The sequence below is a fragment of the Podarcis melisellensis genome (genome assembly GCF_964234715.1).
Source record: "Podarcis melisellensis genome assembly, chromosome: 14".
Lineage (NCBI taxonomy): Eukaryota > Metazoa > Chordata > Lepidosauria > Squamata > Lacertidae > Podarcis > Podarcis melisellensis.
The window spans coordinates 20753296-20778799 of record NC_138546.1 but is presented as its reverse complement, the minus strand read 5'-3'; the positions used below and the strand labels follow the sequence as shown (position 1 = coordinate 20778799).

Sequence of the window (25504 nt, the reverse complement as noted above, 5' to 3'; positions counted from 1 at the left end):
TAGTTGGGTCCAGCCAATTTCAAACACAACAGCCTCAGGTTGGGAAGTGGGGCAGGCTTGGAACATGTCGAAGAATTGCAGTTTGCTTACACGACACGGTCATGTTTCCAAAAGTACCAAGCAGATGAAAATACCATGATTATTATATTTTTTTTTAATCTCTCTCTCTCTCTCTCTCTCTCTCTCTCTCTCTCTCTCTCTACTCAATGGTTGCAGTACTTGTAAAATGCGTATATAAACTTTTTTATGTTTGTTTATTTATTTATTTAATATGAGCAGCATTTTAAATTCTGTAAAAATGATTATACATGTGTGTGTTTTTTGTCTCTTATCTCTTGGTCTAAACCTAAAGCGCCGTAGGTGTGTCATAATAATAATAATAATTCCACTGCACAGATGTAAATTTTATACACTTCCCCGACCCCCCCGACCCCCCCACCCCACCCCCATTAAACCGGTACAAAGAATTTAACTTTTTTATTACTTTCTCTCTTTTTTTTGGAAAAAAAGAAAAAAAAATAGAAACAGTGCTTTTATCACCTTTTATTATTATTATCATTATTATCATTATTTTTTTTAATCCTCCCGTAATATAAAAGTCTGCAATGATATCAATAATTTATTATACTGGAAGAAATATAAAAAGAAAGCTTGTTCATGTTCTAACTAGCAGAGATTTTCTCTTTCTCCTCTATTCTTTTCTTTGTTTCTTTCTCTCTCTCTCTTTCTCTCTTTTTTTTTTTGCCTAAAGAACTAGTTATGCTTGGAGCTGATCTTGACTTGGTGGGTTGCCTAGAAAGAGGGTGCCCTCCGGACAGCATTAAATTAGATTTTATGTACAGGTGTCAGTTAAAGCACCCCTCTCTCCGCCCTCCCGCCCCTGCCCCGCCCCAGCCTCAAAATTAACAACATAACCTTTGGCTTTGAATAAATAGTGAATAATTTAAAACAGCTGATATGGGACGATGGGTGCAGTGGCGGCCCCACTTTACGATTTAATCGTGTTGGACCCCCATCGCCACCGTCTCAACTCTCCTCTTTCCCCTCCCCTTTATAAAACAAAAATAAATGTTAGATGCGCAGGAGGGAGGGGGGACCCTGATGTCACTTTAACACTCTTACAAAACAAGTGAGGAATCCTGATAGCTTAATATTCAGCATATATAATTCATTTACATGATATAGCAGTCTTGATTGTGGCCCCCAAACAGATTATTTTATTTTTAAATTAGTTTCTAGCAGCTTTCTAGTTCAACCACGACAATGAAAATAAGAATAATTAATCATAATTAATCATAATATAATTTAATAATAATAACCTTCTACAGCCAGCAATTGAACTATGCAACGTTCGGAAATGAAAAGACCCACGATATTAAAATACACAGAACAAAATATCTGAGGTATAAGATAAAAAAATGTAGATTTTTTTTCCTCTTTTTTATTTTTATTTTATTTTTAGAGTTGCTAAAATGATGCACTATTGCATGTATTGCAATACCCAGGCCTCGGAAAGCTTCCTTTTTTTCCCCCACATTGGAAAGGTTTTTATGGGTTTTGTCATTTAGTATGGAGCAAAACGGCTGTATCCCCCTCGGTATATACTAGCCTGCAATGAAGAAAGAACGAGACCGACATCATCAGCATGGCTCCTAGTCTTGGCATCAGTCAAGGGTGCAAAAGCATTCTGAAACAAAGCAATTTGATGGGTTGTTTTTTAAACGTCTGCTTTTCTTCACAACGGGATTTGCAATGTTAGTTATTTTTTTTCCCAAAAATTTTTTGCAAGCAAGGTTCAGGACACACCACTCAAAGCTGTTCAAACAGGTGCCAGCTGACCAATTAGTGAGTGAATCATCAGCTTATATGATGGGGGCGTGGGGGGGCATGCTTCTAAATACCAGTTGATGGAAACCACAGGAGGGGATTGTGCTCTTGTGCTCAGGTCCTGCTCGCAGGTTTTCCATTATGGCCATCTGGTTGCCCACTGTGAGAATGGCATCAATGGGCCCATTGGCCTGACCTAGCAGAGCTCTTCTTAATCTCTTGAGTTCTTAAGGCCCATGTCTCCATGGGTGGAACATCTCTTCTTCATGCAAAAGGTCCATGGTTCACCCCCTGGCATCTCTAAGAGAGATCTTGGAGACTTGATGCCAAGGTGTTGTTGACAGTACTGAGCTAAATGGACCAGTAATCTGACTTGGTATAAGGCAACACATGTCAATCAAGACTGGGATTGAGTCCAGTGCTCGCCCTGTGGAACGCCCTCCCATCAGATGTTAAAGCGATAAACAACTACCTGACATTCAGAAGACATCCCTGTTTAGGGAAGTTTTTAATGTGTGACATTTTAGTGTATTTTTGGTCTCTGTGGAAGCCGCCCAGAGTGGCTGAGGAAACCCAGCCAGATGGGCGGGGTACAAATAAATTATTATTATTATTATTATTATTATTATTATTATTATTATTATTATTATTATTTATTATGACAGACTGGTCCACCCAAGCTGTTCATGGGAACAGACCCGAGTTTGTCCCATTCCCGTTTCCATGTGGGCTTCAAAGGGAAAGTCCTTAAAAATATGCCTAGGAATAGGAATGGTGTGTGTGCGCACGCGCGCACACACGCAGTGCCCTGCAATAGTTTTGCATTCATTGAAATAAAGTAGGGTGTCATGTCACCCAGGGCCAGCCCAATACATCTTGCAGCCCGAGGGTGATGGTGCTCTTTCTCTCTTCCAAGTACAGAAGCAAACTGGACTGGAAGTTAAAACTTACTTCAACACTGTTGATGGGATAGGGTTCTCCACTGCACCTGAGAAAGCAAGCCAGATTACGGGGTCTAGAAAAACCCCCAATGCAGTAGCTGGGCAGAGAAGCGGGGGTTAGAAGGATCAGATGGGAGAGTGCTGCTTGCCTAATGGTAGACCAAATTCCTGATCCCACTCCATCTCATCCCACTTTGATGACTGGCCTCTAAAGACAACATTCTGCACTGAGTACAATTTGTTGGCTTCTGCTTAGGCAAATCATCTGAAAGATTTTAAGATCAGCATCATCATCATCATAATTTTAATAAGATAAGAGAAATTTATTGGGAGAGGGGTAAAGAACCTAGGAAACTGCCAACACTAAGCTAGTTGTTTAGCTTAGTGCTATCTACACTGAGCAGCAATGGAAACCAGAATAAATCTTTCTCACGTACGTTCTGCATCTTTAATCTCCGCAAAATTATAAATAATAATAATAATGTTGCCCATTTGATACCAAGTGATTGGAAAGAACATAAGGAGATCCCTGCAGGATCAGGCCAATGGCCATTTAGTCCAGCATCCTGTTCTCACAGTGGCCAACAAGAAGCCTGTGGGAAACCTGGATGCAGCACCCAAGCAAAAGAGGATTCTTTCCTCTGGCAGTTTCCAACAGCTGGTATTCAGAAACATTACTGTCTCCAAAAACCGTGGCAAAAAACTAGGACCCCAAACCCCAGTATAAATATTTCCTATAACTTACTCAGCTTTGCCATTTCTCACTTCAGTGAGAATGTTATATTTTAGGGTCTCTTTTGCATAGTAAACACAAGTAGTTCATGCTACATGGAGGTACATCCATTTAAAAACAAAAAGCTGGGTGAATATAAATTTATTTAGACTCAACCAGATCGAGAGACCTTGGCGTGATTACAAGATGTCTGCGTTTCCATCCAATTACATTACTTTCACACTCCTGAAGAAAAGATTCTTTGGGAAAGTTGTGAACAATTGCTAGAGAGATGCAAAAGACTGTCATTTTTATTTTTTATTTTATCCATCATCTGTACATGGGTATCACACTTATTTGCAGACCCTGGTGCATGTACAATTTGGCAACACACATTTGTATCATCTGCAACTGGATCCATTGTGCCTCATGTTCCCTGCTCAAAGGTACACACTCTCTTTAAGCCAGAAAAGGGGGGGTGCCCTTCCAGATGATGTTGTTGTACTACAAATCCCATAACCCCTGACCATTGTTCATGCTGGCTTCTGGGGCTGCCAGGAGTTGGAGACCAACAGCATAAGAGTTGTAGGAGAAATTCAATTCAGTTCACATTTCAGTGTAAAACTTCCTAATTTGCACATCCTAAAAGCGTTATGTGAACAACAGTAATGAATGCCTGCGAGGGTGAGGCTGGGATCAGAGGGTGCATGGTGTTGTGTCCTTCCCTTTCTGCCCTGCCTGTCCTGCAACACGTCCCTAAAATGGGGGTGAGTCCATCTACATTCTGGACTATGAGTAGACTATACTGCAGAGCAGAAGGGAAGGGTATGTACTGGGCACAGATACATCAAAAGTTGGGTGTGAATCAGTCTTGATTAATTCAAATGGACTCACAGTTTTCTGCAGTTAATTTTCATTTCGCTGCTTTTCCACTGGTTGTGACTAACATTTTGCTTGATTGCCCTGATTATCTTAATTTAAGATAAACATGGTTCCACATAACGCCCCGGGAGGGTTATTTTCTCCTAATGCAAAAAGCCAGTATTGCCCAACAAAATGTCCCCATGGGGTCTTTTTATGTGTACATTTCAGTTTCACATAAATCACCCTTCCTGTGGAGGGTGTATGTGTGTGTGTGTGTGTGTGTGTGTGTTCACGCGCCTGGTTAACTTTATGCAACAACTGGAGAGGACCGCTGAATGCTCTCCTATCCTCTACTCTTTTCAGTACAGCTATAATTTTAAATATTAACTCTAATAATAAGGGAGAGAAAATAGCAGGGATTCAGGGTGACTGACAGGAGAGGCCGGGAAATCTCAGTTTCAGCTCTTTATACTTATAATCACTGGTGTGACTTGAACCTTCAGGCAATGTAAATTCAAGGCAAAAGATTGGGGGTTGGGGGGGAATAAAGAAAAGAAAAGAAAAAGAATGGAGGCTACTGTGAAGGCATTCAATTTGTGATGTATTTAATTATCAAAATGACTAATTGTTCCATTAAGGTAAGTGCTCACCTAGGATATATATATATATATATATATATATATATATATATATATATCCTTATGTGTGCTACATTGCCAAGAAATTAAGACATTTGTCAAGTTTACCGGGAAGGATTAATGTGGCATTTTAGCTGCCGTTAGCAGAAGAGACAAATTCAATTAAGGGAAAGTGAGAAGATGTCAACCATGCTAAGAACTGGGGAGAGGAGAGGAGGAGGGGAGGTTGGGGGCAGACCGGGAGGCAGGGAAGGGGGGAGGGGAGTAGATAAATCAGCACTTACCACGGCACCAACGCCGTAGGTGGTTGCTGGAGCAAGTGTGTGGTGGTAGGGGTCTGCAGCATAAAGTCGTCCGTAACTAAAAAGAAAAGAAAAAAGAAAGCAGAGCTGAGGATTAATAAAAGAAAACCAAAGCAACCCCAGAGGTTAAAAAAGAAACGGAAAGGAATTGCAAAATGAATGCAATCAAACATCCCACTCTATCCAATTACACTGGAAATGAACTGACTCAGCACGTTATGGACGCAATATCCTCTGGGGAAATGGGTTCAGTTTACAAATGAAAAGGAGGAAGGGGGGGAAATGGCTATAATTAGCTTTACGAGATTGAATGCAAAGCAAATGTGCAGCCATGGCTGCAGAATAGGTGTGTTTTCAACCTAAGGGACCTGGTCCCTACCCTACCCCCTCAAGGAAGCCTTAGGTGATTCCCAAAAGTGTGATGGACATAAGTAGAAAGTAAATGGGAAAATAATATATACAATGTCAAAGAACAAAAACTTCTCTCAAAGGTTTTTTGTATAAAATGTGCCAAGCAGCTGTTAAGAAGCAGTGTGCCTCTTCGGCCGACAATCCAAGTGGCAATGCAACTTCTTGTTTTTGTTGTTGTTCGTGGATGATAAATGCAACTAAGTGGGCAGAATTTGGTTTCTGAGCGGGAAGCAACTGGGCAAGGAGACCTTCCCTAGCATCCTCTTATATGACACCTGGAATACAGGGCAAAATGGTGGCGCACAAAGAAACATGCATCAGAGAACAGTGGTTCTTAATATGACAAAGAGTGACAGATCTACATCATTGGCCATATTGAGAGTTTTCTCCACTTGCCCTTTTTGAAATGCAAAGTTCAACTTGCTCATATTTTGATGCCATTTATACCTGGTGGTTTCCTATATCCACTAACCAAGCAGTATACCTGAGTATACCTGCTTCTGCCTCTAATTTGCGGCTTTGGAGCCATTTTTATTTTTAAAAACAGGCAAACGTGGACTTCTGCCTCCAGTAACCCCATCCAATCAGGGAAATGCATGTTATCATGAAGTTAAATTAGATAGTGGACAAGGGAAAACTATCTTTACTCTCAAAAGGCTTTCTGAGGCTGCTATGTAGCCTATTGGATATGGATACAGGATGATGCCACTAAGCCAAGTCAGTGTGAGGGTAATATTTCATCCCCAAATATGAGGGGACTCGTGTGTGTGTGTGTGTGTGTGTGTGTGTAATTCACCTCTTCCCCATTTTGTGTCTGCCTTACTTCACACACCTGCAGTAATCCTATAGCTAGCAATGTTGAGATTACTCCTGTAGGTGCTTTAACAAGAGCTTCTTTTTAAAAGAAAGCACTGCAACGTTTCGGATTCAGCCTGAAGTGCGAAATGGTTATTCATTGCAAATGGTTTTCCTTTCACAAAGTCCAAAGAGAAATGTTACTGTGGTCTATACAAAATGGAAAGCATTTATCTTGTCATAAATCTTGACTGATGAGTTTCTCACTTTGGCAGAAGTTGCTCTGACAAATTAGGACCAAATAATACTGGTGTTTTTGTGCGGTAGCAATGAATGTGTCTCTTTGTTTAGCAATTTAAAAGGCAGCTGTGGCAGAGGGGGGACACAAAACATGATTAGCCTTTTCCCCAACAATGTAGATTGAAACATGTGATGCATTTGAGGGTTTTTGCCACAGGAAGACTAGGTGCATGTGCTGTGCAACATTTAATTCATGATGATTATTATACATTTATTTATACCCTGCCTTTCCTCCTGATGGGACTCAAAGCAGCTTACATATAAAAGCAAGAATCACTAAAACCATAGAAAAACAACAATAAAAAAACCAAACATTCATATAATTAAAACTGTATTTATTTATAAAATCTGTTTAAAGCATACAAATGATTACAGTAAAAAGAGCTGTGAGTTCCCAAAAGTCTGTTGGAAGAAGAAGGTCTTCACTTGCCAACAGAAGGACCACATAGAGGGGGCCTGTCTAGCTTCTCCAGGAAGGGAATTCCAAAGTCTGGGAGCAGGGAATGAGAATTTAGCTGCTGTTCGTTATCAAATTGCCACCCGCCCCCCCCCCCGCACTGAAAGACACTGGGAAATATCCAACTATAAGAGTAGATCCATTGAAATTAATGGTCCCAAATTAGATGTGTCCATTAACTTTAATGGGTCTACTCTGAGTAGGATTAGAAATTATGCTTGTTTTAATTCAGATAGTAGAATAATGTGGGGACCTGCAACTAAATGTTGCAATCTGGAGTGTTTGGAGCTCCGCTCTCTTCCCAAATATGCCACTCCTTGACCCTTCCTAGATCCTCCCACCCTCACCACCACTCAACTGTCAGACAGCAGTCTGCAGCTACTCAGCATCCTCAATTCTCATTGAGATGCTTGGGGGATAGCCTCACTTAGGGTTTTTCCCCCTCCCCCTTCTCACATCTTTTCTTTTTCATTTCTGAAAAACTTAACTGGGTTTCCCCCCTGAATTGTGCTTATAATTGATTGATTGAAAAGATGAATAGCACACTTTGCAAGAGGAAGAAAATCTTCAGAAAGTGGTTTGTAAAATGACTGCCCGGAGATGTTGAATAAAGTATAGTTTGCAACCATTAATGCATTTCACATTCCCGCTGTAATATCCCAGCAATTACCCAACACAAACTATCAGAGACAAACCACAGACCTTCTATAATACATTTCCTGCATGTGGGAGTGTATGTTGTTGTTGTTAGTGTATGTGGTATTTGGAGAGAGGAATCGCCTGTGGTGCGGGACACACTGTAGTCTCACCTGCGGCTCCTAGAAGCTGTCAGCATGCAACAGCAGCCACACCACACAAACTGCTTTGACTAGCTGGCTAAATCAGATGGGGGTAGCCAACGGGTTTCAAACCTTTGGTTGTTTCATTGGGTTGTTTTTGTTTTTATTATGTATTGTGTGTTTTTATACAGTGCTTTCATATTGTAACCGCCCTGAGACATGCGGGTATAGGGTGGTATGCAAATTTAATAAATAATACAATAATAAAAAAAAAAATTGGTAAGTTAGGGACTTCCCCTGAATGAAGAGATCGGCTCTGGCAGATTGAGTGGATGAGAGAAATAGTAAGTCCAACAGTCCAGAAGGCAGTTTCTGCACATGCTGTATAGGGAAGTGAGGGGCAGATGGGGCTCATCAACCTGGGAAGGGAGCCCATCTAGGAGAAGGAAAACTGGCCCTAAACCCCCTCTGCCTTGTGGGGTATATTCAGGAGAAGAAGCTAAGGAGTAAACTCTATGCAAATCCTACCTAAGACGGCACCTAAGATGGCACCTTGTATGCCTTTTTCTCACAACTTTTGCAGCCAGACTGGTACTCTGGACAACATTATTGAGGCCGAGAGGAGTGGGGTCTTGTAGTCTGGGCAGCCCAGGACCTCCATACACACTGCTCAGACTTGCATCCTGGGGAGCTAACTTTGGTGCTACTATTGCAGCAGTTTGACTTTATCTCCACAGGTGCACTCTATTTTCTCAAGACAGATGGATGCCAAAAATAACCAGCACTATCATCATCATCATCATCATCATCATCACCATCCTCCTCATCATACCTCATTGCCATAAGTGGCTTCAAGGGGGCAACAGATATAAAAATATATGAAGAGTGTGCACTTGTTGAAAAAGGACAAAATAAAAAAGGACAAAATAAAAAAAATGAAATGAATTAGTTTGAACAGGAATCAAATCAAATGAGTTCCAAATGAAAATAAAACAAGTCCTTTCTTCACTGTTTCTATTAGGATGTAATTGAGGTAATTACAGGTGTAACTACAGCACAAGTAAGAGAAAGGCCAAAGGGACTGGGAAGAGGAATAGTAGTTGAAATGGACAGACAGAAAACGGATGTCTACCAAATGGTGACACGGTGTTCTCTCTCTCCTTCAAATTTGACACAGCTGGTTCTTTGGAGTGGGAGTAGAAAGCCTAAACATTTCATCCTAATAACCACAAAAGTTGTACACAGGAGAAATGTAACTGGATTTCATATTGAAAGGGGATCTTAAGGGATGTGTGCCTTTTTGAAATTGCCTCAAAAACAAGGATCCTTTCCACAGTTTCTTTGAAACTTGGCAGTTGTCCTGCTTTGAACAGTAGAATGCCTGGAGGTCTCAGGCATGTGGGTGGCAAACACGGTAGTTACAGGTATCCGGAGGCTGGCTGGGTCCCTCGTTGACATTAGTGAAAAATGAAAAGAAATGAGAATGGCGAAAATGAATGGACTAACTTTGAATCACTTGATAAAATAAACAGAAGACAAATGAATGAAGAGCTAAAGCAAATAAGACTTTTAATGGTGGATATGAATGAAACAACTAAATTCCACTTCTTTCCTTTCTCAACTAGCAGATTTCTAAGATGTACTGTGAGGTGCAAGTTGATTCCTGCCTGGCCCTAAAAAGCCCTACAAAACAGCTCTTCATATGTCTCCACAGACAGTCTTCTGTGAAAGCAAAGTTATACATGGGTGGCATACCTAAATTAAAAAATGATGGAATAAAATAATAATAATAATAATAATAATAATAATAATAATAATAATAATAATAATTCAATTACCGTATTTTTCGCCCCATAGGATGCACTTTCCCCCCTCCAAAAATGAAGGGGAAATGTGTGTGCGTCCTATGGGGCAAATGCAGGCTTTCGCTGAAGCCTGGAGAGCGAGAGGCATCGGTGCGCACCGACCCCTCTGGCTCTCCAGGCTTCAGGAAGCTATCCACAAGCCTTGCAAGCCCGGCGAGAGTTCCCACAGGCTCACAAGGCTTGCGGGCAGCAGCCTGCAGCCCCGGCGAGTGTCCGCAAGCCTTGCACGCCTGGCGGGAGGTCCCGCCGGGCGCGCGAGGCTTGGGGCGGCAGCCTGTCGCCCGAAGCACGCAGAGCCCTCCAGGAGGTCCCGCCGGGTGCGTGAGGCTTGGGGCGGCAGCCTGCAGCCCGAAGCACATGGAGCCCTCCGGAGGGTGCCCCGTGCTTCGGGCAGGTGTGCACAAGGCTTGGGGCGGCAGCCGCAGCTGGGGGGAAAATTTTTTTTTTATTCATTTCCCCCCAAAAAACCCCCCGAGGTGCGTCCTATGGGCCGGTGCGCCCTATAGGACGAAAAATACGGTAGTTAATGAGTTAATGAACACAGAGAAAGCAGAATTAAATATAAACTGAGGCCAGAAGTGACATTTTCCTTATCGCACACCTGGAACTCTACTAACTTCAAGGATGCACCATTCATTTTAGGTGGAGGTCCCATACCTCTGTCTCTTAGATGGCTTTGGTCCATTTGAGTGGCAAAGTAAACCGCACAAGCAAGATGGAAGCAAGGCATTCTGGGTTTTTCTTTGGGCCAATTGGCATGGGCCAAAATCTACCCTGTAGGCAAGTGCTGCTCTTATAAGCCGATATTGCAACCCATCCACCTACCCACACTTGGTAAAATGTTGTCATACCTGAGGGTGGGGAGGGGAGAGGTAGAGAAGGATTTTTTTGTGGTACCATGTGATTGGCTGTCAGGGCATTGTTTTTTCACATACACCTCACTGCTGTTTACATCTGGGATGTGGTGCTATAGATCTGGCTAACTGGTTGGGTGGGAGATTTGTATAGCTCACCCATGCATGAGGGACATCTGACCAAATATCTCCCATTGGTGACAGGATCCCCACCTGTGATTCAGATCAAATTGTGATAGCAGTTCAATGCCTTCTCCAAAATGAACATGGCAAATCCATCAAATGGGTCACTTCATTGGCCTCTACTAGCAAAGAGCTATTGCTGGGATGAGTCGCTTGCTGCTTTTAAAGAGAATGCTCCCCTCTTTGTGTAATACAAGAGGGTCAAATTCTTCATGAAGAAACCTAAGCATCAGCATATGCAGGGAGACATTTCCAAACAACGGCCGTGCAGATATTATCTGAGAATATATATTGAGTCCTCCCCCCTTTCATGTGATGAATAAACTTTATTTTTCTTCCTCAGGGTGACCTCTGCCTTCAGAATATGATGGTTTTATTATGATTAATAAATTTCATTTCCACAGAGGAAAAGGAACAGTGTCAGCTTAAACGGAGAGCATGCTGGCTCCCTTCTTTTTAAATGCTAATTTCAAAATGCACCCTTACATGACACAAAAATTGAAACGCTCACAAGGGTTAGCCCTCTGGATGCAGATACCCCTCTCAAAGGGATGCCAGGGCAGGAAACACGCTAGGGCTGTTCAGATGTCACATTCAGTGTGTGTACAACGGGTATACCTGTGTACACAAACAGTTGAGATGCGCAAAGCAGCAAGTGTACACTCTTGTACGCAAACACTTGTGCACATGCAAAGACAGCTTGTACCTATTGCTAGCTGCCACTATTTCCAGGTTCAATCCTCAGTAGCATCTCTAAGTAAAGCTAGGAATGTCCCTTGCCTGAAACCCTGGAGAGCAACTGCCAGTCAGTGTTGGCAATACTGAATTGGATGGACTCAATGGTCCGACTCAGCATCAAGTGGCTTCCTTTGCTCCAATTAACTTCCGCTTCCTAGCTGCAGCATTTGATGCTGAAGCTTGCTCAGCATATTGTTTCTGTTCATCCTCAGATGGCTAAGAAATTAGGCATGAAAACTTGTAAACAAGATTTCAGAAGCCAAAGAGGGCAACAGCTGGATTTTTGTCAGGCAAGAGAGTGAGTGCTCTGTGCATCTTCTTTCTTTCTTGGATTTGCACTGTTGTATAATGTGTGAGAGCTGCAGGATTCACTCCCCACTTCACGCACACTAGTTGTTGTTCAATTGTTATTTTGCTTTTGCTTTCAGAACTGGACCCAATCTGGTTCCCATCCAGTGCAACAACTTGTGGCCCTAGATGGTGATGTACTTCCTTATAGAAATGGGTAACCAAATCAGTTCAGTGGGGCTCAGGTGTGAATCATGATGTGGACATAAATGCATTTGAACATCTTCATCTGCACATGTTGTGTGTATGTGGAAAGCTGCCTATGCCAACAGATTGATGGAGTGAGGCCCTTGAATACAAAGCATCTCTTTAGTGGTCTGCACTTTGTAGCCTTCTTGGGTACCTAACTTTCCTAAAATAGTAACTGAAAAACCCAATTTCCTCAGCTGGGCTGTTGCAGTGTATCTTTTTCCCATTGTTGCACTCAGAGAAAGGGAACACAGGAAGTGTTCTCTTCTGTTATGTTTCAGTCTTTTAATTATGGCAGCTCATTTGAACTAAGAACATAAGATAAGTAGAAGTGGATAGAAAAAGTTTTCCCCTCCCTCTCATAACACTAGAACCCAGGGAGATGCAATGAAGTTGAATGCTGGAAGATTCAGGACAGAGGAAAGAAAGTGATTCTCCATGCAATGCATAGTTAAACTAAAGTCATCCAAGTCTTTCTCCTACAGAAGGCAGTGATGGCCACCAACTTGGATGACTTTAAGAGGATTAGACAAATTCATGGAGGACAAGGCTATCAGTGACTACTAGCTGCAGTGGCTATGCTCTGCCTTGGTAGTTGCAGGCAATAATGCTTCTGAATATCAGTTGCTGGAAACTGCAGGAGGGGAGAATGATCTTTTGCTTGCATCCTTCATGCCGGTTTCCCACAGGCATCTGGTTAGCCATAATGAGATGCTGAACTAGATGGGCCATTGGCCTGATCCAGCCAGCTCTCCTTATGCTTCTGTGAGACAGAACATTGGAAATACATGTTTCAAACTGTATTTGTTGTGACATTTCCCTCTCTTGCCTAAGTATGAATTTGCAACAGTGTAGGGTTGCGTAGAATACAAACTTGTGGCTCAGGAAGCCAAACACAGATCTGCCTGTCAGGTGCGCCATACCTAGATCATCTCCATTTTTGTAGTCCCATTAAAGCAGGAGAAAAGCCCCTGCCAAGTCAAGAACACATAGGGGCATGAGAACAACGGAAACTGCCTTATAGTGAGCCAGATCATTGGTCCATCTTAACGCAGTATTGCTGACACTGACTGGCAGAGGCTCTCTTGGGTTTCAGGCAGGGAATCTTCATGATCCCTAGCCAGAGGTGCTGGGGTCTGAACCAGAGAAACCAGGATGCTAAGCAGGTGCTCTACCACTGAACTATGGCCCTTCCAACTATGACTCTACTGTAGGCATTCACACCACACACACCACACACACACACACACACACACACACACACACACTTCAATCTTCTATCTCTGCTGGAGCATTTTGCGCTTTCTGTATAGCTGGGGAAACTGCATAATCCGAGGATTACTTGCACACTCCGTTGCCCATGCGTGCACTTACAGAGACCCCCACACATGCTTGAGTGTGGCACAAACAGAGATAATTCTCTCTCTCTCTCTCTCTCTCTCTATATATATATATATATGCGCACTGCTTTGTTATCAATGGAGGTTTGGAGTGCAACCCCTTCCATTTACAAATTGCAGAACCCCAGCCTGCCTTAATCTTGTCAAGTTGTCACGTTTGACTAGCCATGCAGACTGACCTAGAACTACGAGTGCAAGAAAGGCAAGCTGTCAAAGAGATAATGACAAAGATGCCAGGAGGGTTTGCCAGTGTGTCTCGCTGAGCGAGAGGGAAGGATTAATCAAACTTTAGCTATGCAAGGGGAGAGGATAATCCGAGTGTCGACTGGTGGCTGTCCCTGTCGCCGCGCCTCTTACCCTAACAGCTAACCTGCAGTAGTTGGCCTGGGAGGGGGTGGGGGGAGATAAAGAGGAAGTCAATGCCCATGAAAGGCATACACCACTATGGACTACAGCAATAGAAAGATGCTTTGAAAGTGCCAGACAATATAAAGGATAGTTGGATTTATTGGGGGGATTCAATTGTGAACCATAGCACAATAGAGGAGGGGTTGCCAACACAGGGCTTGTCCAAACTTCCTCTTGTCCCATGCCTAGAAAGATTGGGTCTGAGTGGTTTCCCCCTTGCCTCACCCCTTTCCCACTCTCAGAGCTAAACAGAACAACCGTCTATCCACAGAAAACCCAAAAGCCATTTGCTCTGATTGTGCGCTAAAGAATGGTTTCCCCCATTCTTGAAGTGGCTGAGACTGGGGCAAGGGGTAGCAAGGTCAGAGCCATGTGGTTCCACCAGCAGAACCAACATCACAAATCCAGAGCCTTTGCTGGACAGCTTGAACAGTCATTTAGGCATAGATGACTTCAAGGCTGGATTACTGCAATGCGCTCTATGTGGGACTTGCTTTGCGTTTGGACTGGAAAATGCAGTTAGTGCAGAACGCTGCAGCACGGTGGCTGGCAGGAGTGAAACATTGTCAGCATATAACAGAAACAAAATTTAAAAATTCCTTCCAGTAGCACCTTAGTGACCAACCAAGATTCTTATTGGTATGAGCTTTCATGTGCATACACATTTCTGTATCTGAAGAAGTGTGCATGCACACAAAAGCTCATACCAATAACAAACCTAGTTGGTCTCTAAGGTCCTGCTGGAAGGAATTTTTTTTATTTTGTTTCGACCATGGCAGACCAACAAAGCTACCCTACCTGTAACTAGCATATAACAGAGTTCTGCTCAGAGATCTGCATTGGCTGCCAATTTATTACTGGGCCAGACTCAAGCTGTTATTAATATGTAAGGCCCTTAACCGCTTGGGTCCAGTTTACTTACCCCATATATAACCACTCTGATCTGTGAAACTGGGACTTTTACAGGCACTACAAAATGTTCATGCTGCACTTGGAAGTAACTGATCTAGTGTGGCAGCTGCTACAATCTGGAACTCCCTGCCTATTGACATTAGGCAGGCACTTTCCTTGTATCTTAAAAACTATTTCTGCTGAGGCTAGCATATCCATGCATGTAAAGCTGACATGTATTTTAAGCAGTACTTTTAGCGTTCTAGCCATAGTTAGTTCTATTCAGAGCAGACCCATAGAAATTAATGGATATGACTGACCAAGCTTTATTAAAGTCAGTGGATAAACTCTGAGTTACAAGTTAGCTGAATAGAACCATAATAATAATAATAATAATTTATTATTTCTACCCCGCCCATCTGGCAGGGTTCCCCAGCCACTCTGGGCGGCTTCCAACAAAAGATTAAAAATACATTAAAACATCAGTCATTAAAAACTTCCCTAAACAGGGCTGCCTTCAGATGTCTTCTAAAAGTCAGAGAGTTGTTTATTTCCTTGACATTTGAAGGGAGGGTGTTCCACAGGGCGGGTGCCACTACCGAGAAGACCCTCTGCCTGGTTCCCTGTAGCTTCACTTCTCACAGTGAGGGAAGCGCCAGAAGGCCCTTGGCACTGGATCTCAATGTCCGGGTTGAACGATGGTGGAGACACTCCTTCAGGTATACTGGGCTGAGGCCGTTTAGGGCTTTAAAGGTCAGCACCCACACTTTGAATTGTGCTCGGAAACATACTGGGAGCCAATGAAGGTCTTTCAACCCTTAGCTTATAATGTATACTTTTGTCAATTTTTTTTTCATTTCCCCTTTTCATAAGCTTCTTTTTAACATTTTTCTACTGATGATTTCTAACATTTATTCTTTGCAAACTGCTTAGAGGCTTTATTTACAGTAAAATGGTGTGCAAATATTGTTGGATAATTAGGTAAAATAAACTGCATGGCTCTGCCTTTGCTGCTACCCTACTCTACCACAAACTTGTCCAGCTAAGGAGCCACTATCTTGGTGTTGGGAGGACTCTGCCCCATCCACACACCCTATTACTGGAGAGCTCATTGCCACTACAAGATCCTCTTTGATCTAAAGCGTTACATAAATATGTCAAGTAAATAAAAATCTGAACATCAGTTGAATAGGATTCTTAGGCAGATCTACATTCATGGGTTTTAACATTAAGGAAGGGTTAAGGAATGGTTTTCATAATGTACCATACTTTTCCGTGTATAAGACAAGGTTTTTTTTACTCTAAAATAATGTAAAAAATAGTGGGTCATCTTATACATGGATAGTGCAGAGCAGGGATGGGCAATTATATAATAATAATAATAATAATTTATTATTTATACCCCGCCCATCTGGCTGAGTTTCCCCAGCCACTCTGGGCAGCTTCCAACCGAATGTTAAAAACAATACAGCATTAAATATTAAAAACTTCCCTAAACAGGGCTGCCTTCAGATGTCTTTTAAAGATAAGATAGCTTATCTTGGTCGCAGCTGCAAGCAGGAGTTTGTCTGTGGCGAATGGGTGGGTGATTGGTGGCTGCGGCAAGGGCTGCTGTGGATTGGCTACTGCTGAGGCAACTGGGTGTGTGACTGCTAGCAGCAAGTGGGCAGACGTTGGTTGCATCAGCGACGCAAGAGATGGTCAGTGTTTGTCAGTCATGTGAGTGATATTAGGCATCCCCCCCCCAAAAAAGCTCAAAAACTCTGGGCCATCTCCCCCCATTTTCTTAAATTGGAGTCCCCAAAAATAGGGGTAGTCTTATACATGGGGGTGTGTTATACATGGAAAAATACGGTACTTGGACACATGACATCCTACTTTTAACATTCATAATGTTGACACCAGAGGGCGCTGCGGAGCAACCAGCAGTAGGGAGACAGTATTTTGATGGGGAAAAACAAAGGTAAGAAGCACTTTAATTTACAAGTATTCCCTGTCCTATTTAAGGAGGATATATCTTAATATCGTTCTAATAACATTAAACAGGTCAGTGTAGATCCAGCCTTAATTTTCCTCGAAAAGTTCAAAGTTTTCGAAATTCCTCCACCAAAGGCATCCCTCACTCGTTTGGTGAATTGGTCCACCAAATGCATCCATCAGACCCCTGATTATATATTTGAACTAGTACATGTTGGAGTGAGGTGCCATTCACGCACAGTCTTCTTAGGGGTTTTCTCTGATGCTCATGCAGCTTGACAAACCTGAAGCTCTAGTGAATATAGAACAAAATCTGTTATCTGCTTTTACATTTCCAGTCGTTTCCCATCCCCACCCTAATATATTCACCTATTTTCTATGCCTGGTATCATTTATGAACAAGAACATGTTACAGACCTGGACAATGACCCTAACTTGTTGGTCCCACCCATACCCAACTCCTCATAACAATCCTGACATCTTGGCTGCAGGTAGGGAAGGACAAATTTGTCAGTTTCAGTTCCTCCCAGTTTCTACTCCCCCAACCCCAATCTTACATCCAGTTTTGTACATTCCAGGGGGGTTACTTAGACTGTTATGAGATGCTCAGTTGCTCCAGGCTGTAGCTTTGCTAAGCAATCAGCAATTCAGGTGTTTTATAAATGAAGTAACGACTAAGAATGGAAGAATGTGTTGATTTTGGTTCTCTCGGTTTCCCATTTTCCCAATCTTAAATTCAGTTCTCTATATTTCTACAGCAATTTGCTAATTTTCTTTCTTTTTTAAAAGTTCTCATGAAAATTCTTCAGCATTTCACTCTGAATTTCTCTTCACATACACATTTGCATATGCAGATTTGACTAGAGCACACATTTCTACAAACAGTTCCTCCCAGTATAGTGCATCTTAATGTTCTTTTTACTAATATATCCATTGTTGTGCACACATTTGCCTAATAAATGGATTTTTGAAAACACCGGTTGGTTGGAGAACTGCATCACAAAATTCAGATTAAGTGTGAATTTTGAAGGACAGCTGTGTTTCAGTTTGCTTATTGTTTCAGAATGTGCAAATTTGATCAAGTCAGCTTTAAATGTGCCCTGAATCTAATTTCTCATTTGCTATGGCTTGGAGCAGCAACTTTGCTATTTTTTAAATTTATTTTTTAAGGAGAGTGGGGAAGAAATACCCTCACCACCTTGCAAATTGCGGGGCACCAACCCTTTTGCAGCCTGAAAGCCACTGTTACAAGCATGGGGTGGCAGGCGTTTTGATGATGTATTCAGGTTCCCTCCAAGTCTAAGGTTTTGTAGCTGTAAGATGAGAGCCTGTAGTACAAGGAACTGCTGAAGTGGTCAAACTCTTTGATAAGTTAATGCCATTAGCCAAGCCTGCCAAGCATCCTTTCTATATGGCAAAAGAACTAGTCAAGCACAGGTGTGTTGCCATAAAAACAACTAGCTAGTGATGCCTCTAGGAGAAGGGTGTAGACCTTTCCCCCCCCCTCACATAGCTGGACACTATGTTACCCTAGGGGTAGGAGAATGATAGGCTAGGGCCAAGTGGGGAGGTCTCATTTGGAGCTGGGAAGACACTCCAGACTTGCTCTATGTGATGAAACCAAAGCTTTGAGGCTGCTTCCATGGCAGCCTAATGGGGAAACAAGATCATGTTTTATATGTGTGTAAATAAAACCATGTATCCAAAAACACCACAATCTCCAGTGTTGGGCAGGGTCAGAGATAACAAGTGAGCAGAGCAAACAATGTATATGTTACCTTAGTATAGTAGGATAGTTTCCACACACACTCACACAACCCTCTTTATCTCCCATCCAGGCAAGCAAAAGGCATGATCAGAGTTCAAGGACACACTGCGGCCTTTCCAAAACACTTGATGCAGGTGCAATGTAGGGCAGAGAGAGGTGTGGCTTGGGGAGACAGGCTATATATGCAAGGGATGTGCTGTGGTAAACTCTGTAAAACATCATGTACACTAACGGCCACCTGATGTGTACCAGGACATAACTGGGGACATCTGTTTTTTACATATCAGAGCTTGAGGAAGGTAGTTTTGCAGTAGTAGTAGTTTTGAAGTTTGATAAGGTACAATATTGTGTGCTCCCCCCCCCCAATTTCTTAGTTGACTACTTTGTTGTATTTTTACTACACTATTAGCAAATTATTCTACTGCATTTGCTGTATCTTTATTGGTGTACACTAGGGTAGTAAATATGGCACTTTCTAGATGTTGCTGAACTAGAACTTCCATTGTGCCTCACCATTAGCCTGTAGTCACACAATTGGTGTACTGGGTTCACAGAACTGTAGAGTTGGAAAGGACCCAGAGGGTCATCTAGTCAGTTTTGAGTTTCACCACCTTTGGGGAATTTCACCTCCTTCTAAAATGAATAAAATAGTCTAGTTAAGCAGGGTGGGAGTTCAATTTTGAATGCATTATAATATTCTCTCAAGATGCCATTTGGTTATGGCGGTTTGCCCAATTTTAGTCTTTTTCTTGTTTCCTTTACTTCCTCTTGGGATATTGGTTGATTCAAATAATCCCTGTGCTCCTACAACGTTTTAAGGCATACTTGAGAGGTAAGCCCCTATAGAAGATTGTGAAGCATTCTTGGAGGAGTACAGGGAAATACAATATTCTTGGGAGATTTTGCCAATCCCCAGAGTATTATTGCATATTCATCCTTACTATGCATGCAAGTAATCTGTTGTTTTTTTTAAAAAAATTTGTGTTTAAAAAAAAGCTTTGTTACCAAATTCATAATAAAGCTTTGTTACCAAATTCATAATAAACACTCCAACCTCTCATTATTGCCTTATGTATATGCTCAGTCAGAAGGAGTTGTAGTTCAGAGTTCAAACTTTTGTAGTTTGTAGTTGTAGTTCAAACTTTTTTCACAGCCTGACTTAAATTTTTAGATTTTTAGTTTTGTGACTCCTTCTCTAATATTTTAATTCTAGCAGTAAGAGTATTAATTTCAGATTCATAAATCTGAAATTTTCCTGCTTTGTACAGATTGCTTGGCTGGTTAAGTGTATTGGAAAATTCAGAGAAGTGTGATTTTCACAAGAAGACTGCATTTCAGTTTGCACACTGTTTCAGGAGGTGTGAATTAGTTAGGTTCACTTTTAAATGCAAACTGACTCCCTCCCTCAATACCTAGCTATGCATATACATATGGAAGCTGGAGATGTACAAAAGTCCCCCCCCCCAACAGCAACAACCCTCAGTGGCAGTACACAAACTATAAGAACACAAAATGTGCCTTGTTCTCACTCTCTAGTATGCCAATTGCTCTTTTTGGCAATGTTTGTCATTGACTTGAGAGGTGTAAATTTATAAATACGTATGTGCATATTTTGTGGTTAGCACATTTGGTAGTACACCGAATCCTGAAACTATTTCTACAGTTAACCCAAATGCAATAGATCCATTCAGAATAAAGTTGTTATGCAAAACAAAAACAAATAAACAAACCCAGGATGCCTGTTTCATTAAACAGAAAGAAAAAAGAGGAGGATTTTTTTGGGAGGATAGAAATGGCAAAAGTCTGTTCTAGTTTTCTTGCATTAGATCAGCAAAATCCCAAGCTGGGGTGAGAATAGAAGGGGAAAGGAAGGGTGGGGGAGAGTAGCCAAGTATCTCAAAGTAGGACAAAACCAATCACAAAAGGGTGACATCATGTTATGTAAGAAGCATGTTATGTTTCAACCTTTCTCATCACTCTATGGAAGGAGTAGAGAACCTCAGGCCTGGAAGTTAAATGTCTCCCCAGGCCATGTCCCTCCCCAGCCACTCCCATGCTCCTTGGGTGCTTTTTTCATGTCTGTGAGCTCTGAAATGTCTCTTGCTTGCCTGGATGAAGGATAGAGAGAAGGGTGCATGATTGTGTGCAGAAGCCAGCCTACTGCACGAAGGTAAAACTGATATCAACTGCTCCACTCATTTTGGCATCTGTCTCCTCCTACTACTAACATGTGGTCCCTGGAAGGTTGCCCCAAAGAGAATGTGGTATTGGATGAGGATGTTCAGAAATGGTACAGGACAAGAATATTATACCTTTAACAGTAACAGCTCTATATGGAATTTCAGCAGGTGCTTCTCTTCCCCACTCCTGCATGATAAGCTGCCAATATTTCTTCTACCACACCTCTATTAGGTTTAAAGGAAGAGAAGGCCCCTCCACCCTCTGCTTAGCCTAGGGCTAAGGGTATTTACCCTTTCCAGTGCCAGTTATAATGCTTAGCTATGTTTTAAAAAATAAGAAAAAACAAGGAGCTATAACTATATCCTTCCACTCTTCTAGAAAGTTCAAACTCATAAAGTGCTACACACTATGTTCTCTATACTGGAAGATCAACCAGAGCTGTTCCTAAGTGAAGAATGTGAAAAGGTACATTCACAAAACAAGGTGGTTGTTTTCTTTCACCCTCCATTGTATATTGACTTCTCAAATTTTCATGCTTTGGGAATAAAGATGTCTGGTTGGAAGCATGTGAGAGGAACTGAATTCAACAGCAGTGGTCTTCCCACTTGTGAATTCCCAGCAACTGGTCTTTAGAGGCATTCTGCCTCTGATAGTGTAGACAGTACATAGCCATTGTGGCTAGTAGCCATTGCTAGCCATGATTATGCCTCTTTCTTAAAGCTGTCCAAGTTGGTGGCCATCACTACTTCTTGTGGGAGCAAATTTTATCATTTAATGGGTCCATTGTGCTCCTGTTCAGGAAGGTAGTTCTTTTGGTAGTTTACCAAGTCTCATCTTCAGGTAACATCAAATATAATCCAGCTCCAGTCATGTAGTGTCTCCTGAGCCTTCCCAGTTCCATTAACTTCCACGCCCTGGAGCCATGGAGTAAAGGGAGCACAGGCAGCTGAACAGGCTACAGTGCAGAGCATGTTCATTCTGAAACCGTACACTGGTTTAAATTAATGCTCTGCTTCCAATGTCATGATGGGATATATCCAAATAAGTTCTATTCAGAGCAGATCCATCAATTCTAATGAATGAAAATCAGCCCTGTCCATTAATTTTCAATGGGTGTACACTGAGTAGAACTTACTTGGCTACAATCCTAAGCTTTCACCACACTGTCTTCAGTAGTAAAGTCATAAAGGACTTCATTTCTGTATATAAGAACATAAGAAAGGTCTAGCGGCTGGATCAGGCCAGTGACCCATCTAGTTCAGCACCCTCTTCTCACAGTGGCCAACCAAATGCATGTGGAAAGCGGGACCTGAGTGCAACAGCAACTCTCCCCACCTGCAGTTTTCAGAAACTTGTATTCAAAGGCATACTTCATTCAATAGCAGAGGTAAAATGTAGCCATCAAAGCTAGCTGCTGCCAATAGCATTCTCCTTCTAATCCACTTTTAAAGTAATCCAAGTTCGTGGCCATCACTGCCTCTTGTGGGAGAGAATGCCACCGTTTTAACTATGCACTGACCACCCTGAATTTCTTTCATTGATTCACAGGGATGGGAGGGACTTAAAGGCATCTAGTCCAACCTCTTGCTCAGTTCAGGATATAGCTGCAGGCATTCCTGACAGATGGTCACACAGCCTCTGATTAGCACTTACATGCTTCAGTGAGGATAGATCTGCTGCTGTTCCTCCTCCAAACTGAGGAAGAATTTAATGGCTATCACATATGCTTGTCCAAAAAGGAACCTGGTTTGATGAAAAGGATGCTCTATTACTCATGGGAACATAGGAAGCTAACTTAAAACAAATCAGACTGTTACTCCATCTAACTCAGGATTGTCTACATGGACGGCCGTGACTGTCTAGGATTTCAGACAGTGAGTCTCTCCCAGCCTTGGAGATTCCAGAGATTGAACCTGGGACCTTCTGTATGCAAAACAGTTGCTCTACCACTCAGCTGTGGCCCTTCCCTTTCCTATCAATTGCTTCTTCTCATGAGGACAGAAGTAATATGATCTACTTTTGAACAGTCCTGTTTAGGAAGCCCCAAAGAAACATTGCAATCCCCTTCCCTGTAGTAATTCAGTATTGAAATTCAGTATTGAATTAACTGAGCGTTAATCATAATATAGTAGAAGCACATACAAGAGGGGTGGGGTCACTTGTGACCCTGCAGATGCTGCTGGAATCCTTCACCATTGGCTAGGTTGGTGTTGCTTGGAGTCCAACAACACCTGGAGGGCACCAGGTTGACATCGCCCCCCCCCACCTGACTTAAAACAGTAGTTCAAACTTGGATAGTGTGTTTTGGATAGGGATCCTCAACAGCATTTTTAAAGCTACTGTATAAAAAGAACAAACATTTGTTCTGTTTGAGAAAGTGGGAGGCCAGATAGCTCCATCAATTATCTAGGAGTAAGTTCCATTGAACTATGCATGGATATGCATGTCTAGGATTGCACTGTTAATGTGTACAGTAAATACATACTTAGTTGTTCTAGGCTTGATTAGGGATGTTCCACTGTCTGAGCTGGAATGTGCTCCTGCATCATGATAATGAACAATGGCCATTTCATAGTAAATGACTATAGTGGAAGTATTGCAGGACCCCAGTAAACTCTACCATATTATTCCATGGTTTTACTTTGGGGGGGGGGTGTGATGCAAGCAGGGTTTTGAGCAGCTTCAGAAAGCAAAACTGTGTGTTTACAATGTTTTTGTTTTTATAGAGCATCTGCATGGCATCATGCACAAAGCACTCTGTTCTCGTCTCCTTTGTTTTCACTGTTCAGGTCCTGCTTTTTTTTAACTTCATAATTTTATGAAATTAATGCCAACTCTCTCTCTCTTTTTTACACAATGGAGCAGACAGATGAAGATAGCCTATTGTGCATCTGTTCAGTAGATTTGGGTGGGGGTGGACAGATATGGCTTGTATTGCTCTAACTATTATCTATTCCGCGTTTTATCTCTCTGCTCTGCTCCAGCAACTGACTCTATCACTTTAACCCTTCCCTTTCCAAGCAGCACAATTCTCCCCCCCCCCAAACCCCCCACAAAAAACCTCAAATAGTGGAAGGCAATCATAGTCAGGAGTTTAGCAAGGGGGAGAAGGAGCACTTAGGCTTTTCATTATAGTATAGTTCAAATCCAAACCCCTCCCAGTATTTGGATCTGGGGAAAGGGGAACTGCTCACCTGGCTACAAAATATCACTGGGTTTTCAAAGTGTGGAAGAAGTCTGGTTCTGCCAAACTGTCCATGTCCATACACACCCTGTGGGTGCTGTTGAAGGGGACAGGTACACAATGCATGTTCTTCCAGATTCTCTGTAGGTGTTCTGGAACCATTAAAGTAGCTAAACCCCAAGATCAATGGAATCCCCAAGCTGCTTTGAAATCTCTCCTTAGTTTTTTTAAAAGTAGCTTAAAAATAGCTTAAGTGGCTTTAAAAGAAACTGCAGCTAGTTTTTATGTGCTGCTGCTCCCAACCAATCTTGGTTAGAGAGAAGCAGTGGAGAGAGTTAAAGTAGATTTAAAAACAAAGGTGAGAAATAGGAAGAGAAAATAAGGAAGGAAAGAAAACCTTCACAGAGTATGGGTATCCCCAATGACAATTTGAACTAAATCAAGTAAAAGTTAGTTGTCTCACAGAAAAACAACCTAGTGGGACACAACTAGTGTTGTTGTGGCCAGTTCAGCTTCATTTAAAATTTTATTCTTCAAGGTTAGTCCCAAAGGTGTGTTTATGATGTAACATGAAAGTGAGGCACCTCTGAAGGGCCTGGGATTCACTTGGGTGTGGTAGAAACACATTGGCAGAAAGACTCACATGGATGGTAGCCTTGATGAATTTTTGGTGAAGCTCCAGGTTCAATGGTTACTATACCAGTTGGGTTTGGCAGTCAGTGGGAATCCCACCAGTACAAACATGTGCAACCAGGTTTGCCTAACTGAAGTCCAGTTGGCTGCAATGGGTGTGTGTGTTTTTTCTAGGATTAGACCCAGGGCCTTTAATTGTGTTTCCAACTTGGGATCTTACTTTTTCTCCACCTTGCACAGCTGTTTTTTTAAAAAAGAAACTTCAGAATAACTATTACTTTCCTAGATCATGTAATCGTGAAACAAAACATCAAACGTCAGCAGAATAACCTAATGTGTTTCCTACGCCAGAGCCTAGAGGCTTTGCGCTGTGACTGAGGGAAGCTATTCCAAAGATTTATCTTATGGGCTTTACTTGGCTTTCTCTAGTGATTAACTGTGTCATGTGTAAAAGGATATTGAGACTCGGATGGATGCATCAAGAAGTATCAATGATTGTTACCTGCAGAGGTGTTACAAGAAATTTCATCTGTTGCAACGAAGACGAATTGATTTCTGCAAGAGAAGATAAAATTCACAATACTGCTTGCTGACTGGGAAAGCTCCTAGCTGCCGATTGACTTTATGTTTACAGATGGGTTAAGGGGGGGGAGGTGCTTAATTTTAATGAATGCAGAGAGGAGGAGTGTTGGCATTTCCTGTTACTTGAGAGTTTCTAAGGGTCACAAGATTGACATGCTAGGTCCCTTTCAATGGCATAATGGTGGCGCTGACACAAGACTAGGGCATTGGGGATGTCAGTTTTAGCATTGCAAAAGTGCTCATGCTGAATTATACTTCACACTTTCCCTTTTGTAAA

The 25504-nt window shown here is 42.1% G+C and overlaps 1 protein-coding gene across 33 annotated transcripts in view; it reads right to left on the bottom strand.

Annotated features, from left to right (window-relative positions):
* Nucleotides 1-689: 689 nt before the first annotated feature.
* The window catches only part of RBFOX1 (RNA binding fox-1 homolog 1), a 1444762-nt gene continuing 1419947 nt past the window's right edge, over nt 690-25504 (bottom strand). For 23 of the 33 annotated variants that reach the window (XM_081887397.1, XM_081887407.1, XM_081887423.1 and 20 more), the window contains 2 exons: nt 5267-5342; nt 690-1687 (listed from right to left, as the gene is read on the bottom strand). In XM_081887397.1, the coding sequence (XP_081743523.1) occupies nt 1565-1687; nt 5267-5342 (199 nt within the window). In that variant the 3' untranslated portion in view covers nt 690-1564. Of the gene's footprint in view, nt 1688-5266; nt 5343-25147; nt 25201-25504 lie in introns of all 33 variants that reach the window. The other 10 variants (XM_081887401.1, XM_081887427.1, XM_081887422.1 and 7 more) reach the window with 5 other exon arrangements.